Source organism: Salmo salar, chromosome 15, assembly GCF_965601325.2.
Source record: "Salmo salar chromosome 15, fSalSal1, whole genome shotgun sequence".
NCBI classification, from domain to species: domain Eukaryota; kingdom Metazoa; phylum Chordata; class Actinopteri; order Salmoniformes; family Salmonidae; genus Salmo; species Salmo salar.
The window spans coordinates 112,435,001-112,445,000 of record NC_138305.1 but is presented as its reverse complement, the minus strand read 5'-3'; the positions used below and the strand labels follow the sequence as shown (position 1 = coordinate 112,445,000).

Genomic DNA, 10,000 nt, shown 5'->3' with positions numbered 1-10,000 from the left:
AGTCTAGTGGTTAGAGTGTAGGGGTAGCAGGTAGCCTAGTGGTTAGAGTGTAGAGGAGGCAGGTAGCCTAGTGGTTAGAGTGTAGGGGTAGCAGGTAGCCTAGTGGTTAGAGTGTAGAGGAGGCAGGTAGCCTAGTGGTTAGAGTGGAGGGGTGGCAGGTAGCCTAGTGGTTAGAGTGGAGGGGCGGCAGGAAGTCTAGTGGTTAGAGTGTAGGGGAGGCAGGTAGCCTAGTGGTTAGAGTGGAGGGGAGGCAGGTAGCCTAGTGGTTAGAGTGGAGGGGAGGCAGGTAGCCTAGTGGTTAGAGTGGAGGGGAGGCAGGTAGTCTAGTGGTTAGAGTGGAGGGGTGGCAGGTAGCCTAGTGGTTAGAGTGGAGGGGCAGCAGGTAGTCTAGTGGTTAGAGTGTAGAGGAGGCAGGTAGCCTAGTGGTTAGAGTGGAGGGGCGGCAGGTAGCCTAGTGGTTAGAGTGGAGGGGAGGCAGGTAGCCTAGTGGTTAGAGTGGAGGGGAGGCAGGTAGTCTAGTGGTTAGAGTGTACGGGCGGCAGGTAGCATAGTGGTTAGAGTGGAGGGGCGGCAGGTAGCATAGTGGTTAGAGTGGAGGGGCGGCAGGTAGTCTAGTGGTTAGAGTGTAGGGGTGGCAGGTAGCCTAGTGGTTAGAGTGTAGGGGCGGCAGGTAGCCTAGTGGTTAGAGTGGAGGGGCGGCAGGTAGTCTAGTGGTTAGAGTGTAGGGGTGGCAGGTAGTCTAGTGGTTAGAGTGTAGGGACGGCAGGTAGCCTAGTGGTTAGAGTGGAGGGGCGGCAGGTAGCCTAGTGGTTAGAGTGTAGAGGAGGCAGGTAGCCTAGTGGTTAGAGTGTAGAGGAGGCAGGTAGCCTAGTGGTTAGAGTGTAGAGGAGGCAGGTAGCCTAGTGGTTAGAGTGTAGGGGAGGCAGGTAGCCTAGTGGTTAGAGTGGAGGGGCGGCAGGTAGCCTAGTGGTTAGAGTGTAGAGGAGGCAGGTAGCCTAGTGGTTAGAGTGTAGGGACGGCAGGTAGCCTAGTGGTTAGAGTGGAGGGGCGGCAGGTAGCCTAGTGGTTAGAGTGTAGAGGAGGCAGGTAGCCTAGTGGTTAGAGTGTAGAGGAGGCAGGTAGCCTAGTGGTTAGAGTGGAGGGGGGGCAGGTAGTCTAGTTGTTAGAGTGGAGGGGTGGCAGCGTAGCCTAGTGGTTAGAGTGTAGAGGAGGCAGGTAGCCTAGTGGTTAGAGTGTAGGGGCGGCAGGTAGTCTAGTGGTTAGAGTGTAGAGGAGGCAGGTAGTCTAGTGGTTAGAGTGGAGAGGAGGCAGGTAGTCTAGTGGTTAGAGTGGAGAGGAGGCAGGTAGTCTAGTTGTTAGAGTGTAGGGGCGGCAGGTAGCCTAGTGGTTAGAGTGTAGGGGCGGCAGGTAGCCTAGTGGTTAGAGTGGAGGGGCGGCAGGTAGTCTAGTGGTTAGAGTGGAGAGGAGGCAGGTAGCCTAGTGGTTAGAGTGTAGAGGAGGCAGGTAGACTAGTGGTTAGAGTGGAGGGGTGGCAGATAGTCTAGTGGTTAGAGTGTAGAGGAGGCAGGTAGCCTAGTGGTTAGAGTGTAGAGGAGGCAGGTAGCCTAGTGGTTAGAGTGTAGAGGTGGCAGGTAGCCTAGTGGTTAGAGTGTAGAGGAGGCAGGTAGACTAGTGGTTAGAGTGTAGAGGAGGCAGGTAGTCTAGTGGTTAGAGTGGAGGGGCAGCAGGTAGCCTAGTGGTTAGAGTGTAGAGGAGGCAGGTAGCCTAGTGGTTAGAGTGGAGGGGGGGCAGGTAGTCTAGTTGTTAGAGTGGAGGGGTGGCAGCGTAGCCTAGTGGTTAGAGTGTAGAGGAGGCAGGTAGCCTAGTGGTTAGAGTGGAGGGGCGGCAGGTAGCCTAGTGGTTAGAGTGTAGAGGAGGCAGGTAGCCTAGTGGTTAGAGTGTAGGGGCGGCAGGTAGCCTAGTGGTTAGAGTGTAGGGGCGGCAGGTAGCCTAGTGGTTAGAGTGTAGAGGAGGCAGGTAGCCTAGTGGTTAGAGTGAAGGGGCGGCAGGTAGCCTAGTGGTTAGAGTGGAGGGGCGGCAGGAAGTCTAGTGGTTAGAGTGTAGGGGCGGCAGGTAGCCTAGTGGTTAGAGTGGAGGGGCGGCAGGTAGCCTAGTGGTTAGAGTGGAGGGGTGGCAGGTAGCCTAGTGGTTAGAGTGTAGAGGAGGCAGGTAGCCTAGTGGTTAGAGTGGAGGGGAGGCAGGTAGTCTAGTTGTTAGAGTGTAGAGGAGGCAGGTAGCCTAGTGGTTAGAGTGGAGAGGAGGCAGGTAGCCTAGTGGTTAGAGTGGAGGGGCAGCAGGTAGTCTAGTGGTTAGAGTGGAGGGGCGGCAGGTAGTCTAGTGGTTAGAGTGGAGGGGAGGCAGGTAGTCTAGTGGTTAGAGTGGAGGGGCGGCAGGTAGACTAGTGGTTAGAGTGTAGAGGAGGCAGGTAGCCTAGTGGTTAGAGTGGAGGGGCGGCAGGTAGCCTAGTGGTTAGAGTGGAGGGGTGGCAGGTAGCCTAGTGGTTAGAGTGGAGGGGTGGCAGGTAGTCTAGTGGTTAGAGTGGAGGGGTGGCAGGTAGCCTAGTGGTTAGAGTGGAGGGGCGGCAGGTAGTCTAGTGGTTAGAGTGGAGGGGCGGCAGGTAGCCTAGTGGTTAGAGTGTAGAGGAGGCAGGTAGCCTAGTGGTTAGAGTGGAGGGGTAGCAGGTAGCCTAGTGGTTAGAGCGTAGAGGAGGCAGGTAGCCTAGTGGTTAGAGTGGAGGGGAGGCAGGTAGTCTAGTGGTTAGAGTGTAGGGGTAGCAGGTAGCCTAGTGGTTAGAGTGTAGAGGAGGCAGGTAGCCTAGTGGTTAGAGTGTAGGGGTAGCAGGTAGCCTAGTGGTTAGAGTGTAGAGGAGGCAGGTAGCCTAGTGGTTAGAGTGGAGGGGTGGCAGGTAGCCTAGTGGTTAGAGTGGAGGGGCGGCAGGAAGTCTAGTGGTTAGAGTGTAGGGGAGGCAGGTAGCCTAGTGGTTAGAGTGGAGGGGAGGCAGGTAGCCTAGTGGTTAGAGTGGAGGGGAGGCAGGTAGCCTAGTGGTTAGAGTGGAGGGGAGGCAGGTAGTCTAGTGGTTAGAGTGGAGGGGTGGCAGGTAGCCTAGTGGTTAGAGTGGAGGGGCAGCAGGTAGTCTAGTGGTTAGAGTGTAGAGGAGGCAGGTAGCCTAGTGGTTAGAGTGGAGGGGCGGCAGGTAGCCTAGTGGTTAGAGTGGAGGGGAGGCAGGTAGCCTAGTGGTTAGAGTGGAGGGGAGGCAGGTAGTCTAGTGGTTAGAGTGTACGGGCGGCAGGTAGCATAGTGGTTAGAGTGGAGGGGCGGCAGGTAGCATAGTGGTTAGAGTGGAGGGGCGGCAGGTAGTCTAGTGGTTAGAGTGTAGGGGTGGCAGGTAGCCTAGTGGTTAGAGTGTAGGGGCGGCAGGTAGCCTAGTGGTTAGAGTGGAGGGGCGGCAGGTAGTCTAGTGGTTAGAGTGTAGGGGTGGCAGGTAGTCTAGTGGTTAGAGTGTAGGGACGGCAGGTAGCCTAGTGGTTAGAGTGGAGGGGCGGCAGGTAGCCTAGTGGTTAGAGTGTAGAGGAGGCAGGTAGCCTAGTGGTTAGAGTGTAGAGGAGGCAGGTAGCCTAGTGGTTAGAGTGTAGAGGAGGCAGGTAGCCTAGTGGTTAGAGTGTAGGGGAGGCAGGTAGCCTAGTGGTTAGAGTGGAGGGGCGGCAGGTAGCCTAGTGGTTAGAGTGTAGAGGAGGCAGGTAGCCTAGTGGTTAGAGTGTAGGGACGGCAGGTAGCCTAGTGGTTAGAGTGGAGGGGCGGCAGGTAGCCTAGTGGTTAGAGTGTAGAGGAGGCAGGTAGCCTAGTGGTTAGAGTGTAGAGGAGGCAGGTAGCCTAGTGGTTAGAGTGGAGGGGGGGCAGGTAGTCTAGTTGTTAGAGTGGAGGGGTGGCAGCGTAGCCTAGTGGTTAGAGTGTAGAGGAGGCAGGTAGCCTAGTGGTTAGAGTGTAGGGGCGGCAGGTAGTCTAGTGGTTAGAGTGTAGAGGAGGCAGGTAGTCTAGTGGTTAGAGTGGAGAGGAGGCAGGTAGTCTAGTGGTTAGAGTGGAGAGGAGGCAGGTAGTCTAGTTGTTAGAGTTGGAGGGGCGGCAGGTAGACTAGTGGTTAGAGTGTAGAGGAGGCAGGTAGTCTAGTGGTTAGAGTGTAGAGGAGGCAGGTAGCCTAGTGGTTAGAGTGGAGAGGAGGCAGGTAGTCTAGTGGTTAGAGTGGAGGGGCGGCAGGTAGCCTAGTGGTTAGAGTGGAGAGGAGGCAGGTAGCCTAGTGGTTAGAGTGGAGGGGTGGCAGGTAGCCTAGTGGTTAGAGTGGAGGGGCGGCAGGTAGACTAGTGGTTAGAGTGTAGAGGAGGCAGGTAGTCTAGTGGTTAGAGTGTAGAGGAGGCAGGTAGTCTAGTGGTTAGAGTGGAGAGGAGGCAGGTAGCCTAGTGGTTAGAGTGTAGAGGAGGCAGGTAGTCTAGTGGTTAGAGTGGAGGGGAGGCAGGTAGCCTAGTGGTTAGAGTGTAGAGGTGACAGGTAGTCTAGTGGTTAGAGTGGAGAGGAGGCAGGTAGCCTAGTGGTTAGAGTGTAGAGGTGACAGGTAGTCTAGTGGTTAGAGTGGAGGGGCGGCAGGTAGCCTAGTGGTTAGAGTGGAGGGGCGGCAGGTAGTCTAGTTGTTAGAGTGGAGGGGCGGCAGGTAGTCTAGTGGTTAGAGTGGAGGGGCGGCAGGTAGTCTAGTGGTTAGAGTGGAGGGGTGGCAGGTAGCCTAGTGGTTAGAGTGGAGGGGCGGCAGGTAGCCTAGTGGTTAGAGTGTAGGGGCGGCAGGTAGCCTAGTGGTTAGAGTGGAGGGGCGGCAGGTAGCCTAGTGGTTAGAGTGGAGGGGCGGCAGGTAGTCTAGTGGTTAGAGTGGAGGGGCGGCAGGTAGCCTAGTGGTTAGAGTGGAGGGGCGGCAGGTAGTCTAGTGGTTAGAGTGGAGGGGCGGCAGGTAGTCTAGTGGTTAGAGTGGAGGGGTGGCAGGTAGTCTAGTGGTTAGAGTGGAGGGGCGGCAGGTAGTCTAGTGGTTAGAGTGGAGGGGCGGCAGGTAGCCTAGTGGTTAGAGTGTAGGGGCGGCAGGTAGCCTAGTGGTTAGAGTGTAGGGGCGGCAGGTAGCCTAGTGGTTAGAGTGGAGGGGCGGCAGGTAGCCTAGTGGTTAGAGTGGAGGGGAGGCAGGTAGCCTAGTGGTTAGAGTGGAGGGGTGGCAGGTAGTCTAGTGGTTAGAGTGGAGGGGCGGCAGGTAGTCTAGTGGTTAGAGTGGAGGGGCGGCAGGTAGTCTAGTGGTTAGAGTGGAGGGGTGGCAGGTAGCCTAGTGGTTAGAGTGTAGGGGCGGCAGGTAGCCTAGTGGTTAGAGTGTAGGGACGGCAGGTAGCCTAGTGGTTAGAGTGTAGAGGAGGCAGGTAGCCTAGTGGTTAGAGTGTAGGGGCGGCAGGTAGCCTAGTGGTTAGAGTGGAGGGGCGGCAGGTAGCCTAGTGGTTAGAGTGGAGGGGCGGCAGGTAGCCTAGTGGTTAGATTGGAGGGGCGGCAGGTAGCCTAGTGGTTAGAGTGTAGGGGCGGCAGGTAGCCTAGTGGTTAGATTGGAGGGGCGGCAGGTAGCCTAGTGGTTAGATTGGAGGGGCAGCAGGTAGCCTAGTGGTTAGAGTGTAGGGGCAGCAGGTAGTCTAGTGGTTAGAGTGGAGGGGCGGCAGGTAGCCTAGTGGTTAGAGTGTAGGGGCGGCAGGTAGTCTAGTGGTTAGAGCGTTGGACTAATAACTGAAAGGTTACTAGATGGAATCCTCCGAGCTGACAAGGTAAAAATCTGTTTTTCCTACTGCTGTGTAGTTGTTGTATAAACTGTTGGAATGTACATATAAGCAGTGGCAAAAGTAAAATGTCATTTTTTTGTCACTTTGGACTAAGCAGATCCACATTACTAGTATTTTGTAGATCTTGGGCTTTCTGAAAACTGTATACTTTTGGTTATCGCTTATATTACCCACTGTTCCCCGGTAGGCCGTCATTGTAAATAAGAATTTCTTCTTAACTGACTTGCCTAGTTAAATAAAGAAATGGTGATCCATCATATTTAAATACTACACAGTAACAGGATTATTTCAAACAGTTTAATGTTTACTGTTCATTTCTGATTGTTTAAATCACTTGCATTTAGCAACACGATTCCCATGAAAATGAAGCCCCTTTTGAATTGAATTTGAATTTAACAAACATTTCGCTACGCCCGCAATAACATCTGCTAAACACATCTATGTGACCAATAACACCTGCTAACCATGTGACCAATAACATCTGCTAACCATGTGTATGGACCAATAACATCTGCTAACCATGTGTATGGACCAATAACATCTGCTAAACATGTGTATGTGACCAATAGCATCTGCTAACCATGTGTATGGACCAATAACATCTGCTAACCATGTGTATGGACCAATAACATCTGCTAACCATGTGACCAATAACATCTGCTAACCATGTGACCAATAACATCTGCTAACCATGTGACCAATAACATCTGCTAACCATGTGACCAATAACATTTGCTAACCATGTGACCAATAACATCTGCTAAACATGTGTATGTGACCAATAACATCTGCTAACCATGTGACCAATAACATCTGCTAACCATGTGACCAATAACATCTGCTAACCATGTGACCAATAACACCTGCTAACCATGTGACCAATAACATCTGCTAACCATGTGACCAATAACATCTGCTAACCATGTGACCAATAACATCTGCTAACCATGTGACCAATAACATCTGCTAACCATGTGACCAATAACATCTGCTAACCATGTGACCAATAACATCTGCTAACCATGTGACCAATAACATCTGCTAACCATGTGACCAATAACATCTGCTAACCATGTGACCAATAACATCTGCTAACCATGTGACCAATAACATCTGCTAACCATGTGACCAATAACATCTGCTAACCATGTGACCAATAACATCTGCTAACCATGTGACCAATAACATCTGCTAACCATGTGACCAATAACATCTGATGTGACATACATGTTCCAACGTGGGCTTTACCTTTGACACGGTGCTGTTGAAGACTAGCGGGTTGTTGTTGGCCAGCAGTCTGGCGTTTCTCCTCCTTCTCATGACCAGCGTGTTCTCCACCATGTGCTCCAACCGCACAGAGATCATTGGCTGTTGCACCACGTCCAGGTTACGCCCACTCACCTTTATACTACGCCCACCCCTAGTTAAACAGCATCACACTTATTGCTTTACTGAAAATATTGATGAGAAAAAACATTATCATTCATTCTTTTAATCGTTTTTTTAAAATGTATAATTGTATATATATATTTTTTAGCACTTATCATATATTGCTACTGTTTGTTGAAGATGGAGTGGTACAAACCATCGGTAACCAGAATACTAAAGGAAGTGTTCCTCACTCATAGAAGCTCTCAGCAGGCGATGCTGCGGTGATGACAGGGTCCTCCATGTAGTGAAACACCTGCCCAGGTACGCTCCTCTCTGCCTTCCCAAACAACACCCTCACGGTCAGCTCTGCTGTCTGGTTACTGGGGCTGGTCCTGCACACCAGGTGAGTCCCATTCACCTCCTCAACACTGGGGAAGAGAGGAGGAGAGAAGAGAAAGAGAGAGTTATTAGTTTTCGCTGCTGTCTGTCTGGTTACTGGGGCTGGTCCTGCATACCAGGTGAGCCCCATTCACCTCCTTAACTCTGTTTATACAGGAGCCTCCGTTATGAGGTTTGCATCTAATTCGTGTATAAAATGAATGAGTAAAGATGAAACTATTTGTGAAATGATGTAATGCTATGTTAAACCTTTAATGTGAGAGAATTGTAATTCCCTTTAAAGTTTAACTAAGTCAGCGGCCTGAGCCCATGAGCACAGATATGATCAGGCGTCATAGACCCGCCTTTTCTAATGTTACGAATAAACCCCCCTGCTGAGGAAATCCTCTTCAGACCACGAGTACCTCAGTGTAAGCTGAGGTGGCACAGGTTTGAGTTTAGACAGAGCAAACCCACAGCGTGAGCAGTGATTGTGAATAGTTTAGACAGAGCAAACCCACAGCGTGAGCAGTGATTGTGAATAGTTTAGACAGAGCAAACCCACAGCGTGAGCAGTGATTGTGAATAGTTTAGACAGAGCACCCCCGACTTCCTAGTTAATTACATTTACATGATTAGTTTAATCACGTAATAATAATTACAGGGAATTGATTTGATAAAATAGAGAGACAGAAACAGAGAGACAGAAACAGACAGAGACAGACAGACAGACAGACAGACAGAGAGAGAGAGAGACAGACAGACAGACAGAGAGAGAGAGAGAGACAGAGAGAGAGAGAGACAGACAGAGAGAAAGCAGTTATATTAGATGTATTTACATGTAGCAGGGTTGTTGTCCTACATATGCAGTCAGATCCTTCCTCTGTCCCGTTAGTAGTTGAGTTCCCTGGACAGTCAGGCTGGTCCCTCCTGATACAGGGCCCTTATCAGGGACTATACCAGTCAACTGGGGGTCCTATATACACACAATAACACAGAATGAATGAAATGGGCCACACTATCTGCCCTGAACAGACGTTCGGCCTCAGCCTGGTCAAACACAGTCAATAGGTCAATGAATAATTCAAGTTCAAAGTGTGTGTGTGTGTGTGTGTGTGTGTAGGGTACTATAAGTGTGTGTGTGTGTGTGTGTGTGTGGGGTACTATACGTGTGTGTGTGTGTGTGTGTGTGTGTGTGTGTGTGTGTGTGTGTGTATGGTACTATAAGTGTGTGTGTGTGTGTGTGTGTGTGTGTGTGTGTGTGTGTGTGTGTGTGTGTGTATGGTACTATAAGTGTGTGTGTGTGTGTGTGTGTGTGTGTGTGTGTGTGTGTGTGTGTGTGTATGGTACTATAAGTGTGTGTGTGTGTGTGTGTGTGTGTGTGTGTGTGTGTGTGTGTGTGTGTGTGTGTGTGGTGCAGCGTTACCTGGTAGGTGAATGACTGCAGTGACCGTCCTGGTTCTGAGTCTCCCACGGCAACGATGACTGGTCCCTCTGCTTCCTGTTTACTGGGCTGGAGCACACACACTATCCTGGAACACACACACACACTCTTATAGTACCCTACACACACTATCCTGGAACACACACACACACTATCCTGGAACACACACACACACTATCCTGGAACACACACACACACTATCCTGGAACACACACACACACTATCCTGGAACACACACACACACACACACACTATCCTGGAACACACACACACACTATCCTGGAACACACACACACACTTATAGTACCCTACACACACTATCCTGGAACACACACACACACTATCCTGGAACACACACACACACTATCCTGGAACACACACACACACTATCCTGGAACACACACACACACACTATCCTGGAACACACACACACACTATCCTGGAACACACACACACACTTATAGTACCCTACACACACTATCCTGGAACACACACACACACTATCCTGGAACACACACACACACTATCCTGGAACACACACACACACTATCCTGGAACACACACACACACTTATAGTACCCTACACACACTATCCTGGAACACACACACACACACACACACACACTTATAGTACCCTACACACACTATCCTGGAACACACACACACACTTATAGTACCCTACACACACTATCCTGGAACACACACACACACTATCCTGGAACACACACACACACTATCCTGGAACACACTACACACACTATCCTGGAACACACACACACACTTATAGTACCCTACACACACTATCCTGGAACCACACACACACACACACTTATAGTACCCTACACACACTATCCTGGAACACACACACACACACTTATAGTACCCTACACACACTATCCTGGAACACACACACACACTTATAGTACCC

General features: G+C 51.1%; 1 protein-coding gene across 2 annotated transcripts in view; it reads right to left on the bottom strand.

Annotated features, from left to right (window-relative positions):
• Positions 1-10,000, bottom strand: part of plxnb3 (plexin B3) — a 256,626-nt gene that overhangs the window by 46,240 nt on the left and 200,386 nt on the right. For both annotated transcript variants that reach the window (XM_082962290.1, XM_082962289.1), the window contains exons 16-19: positions 9,055-9,160; positions 8,468-8,604; positions 7,502-7,678; positions 7,128-7,299 (exon numbers count right to left, since the gene is read on the bottom strand). In XM_082962290.1, coding sequence (XP_082818416.1) covers positions 7,128-7,299; positions 7,502-7,678; positions 8,468-8,604; positions 9,055-9,160 — 592 coding nt within the window. The remainder of the gene's footprint in view (positions 1-7,127; positions 7,300-7,501; positions 7,679-8,467; positions 8,605-9,054; positions 9,161-10,000) is intronic.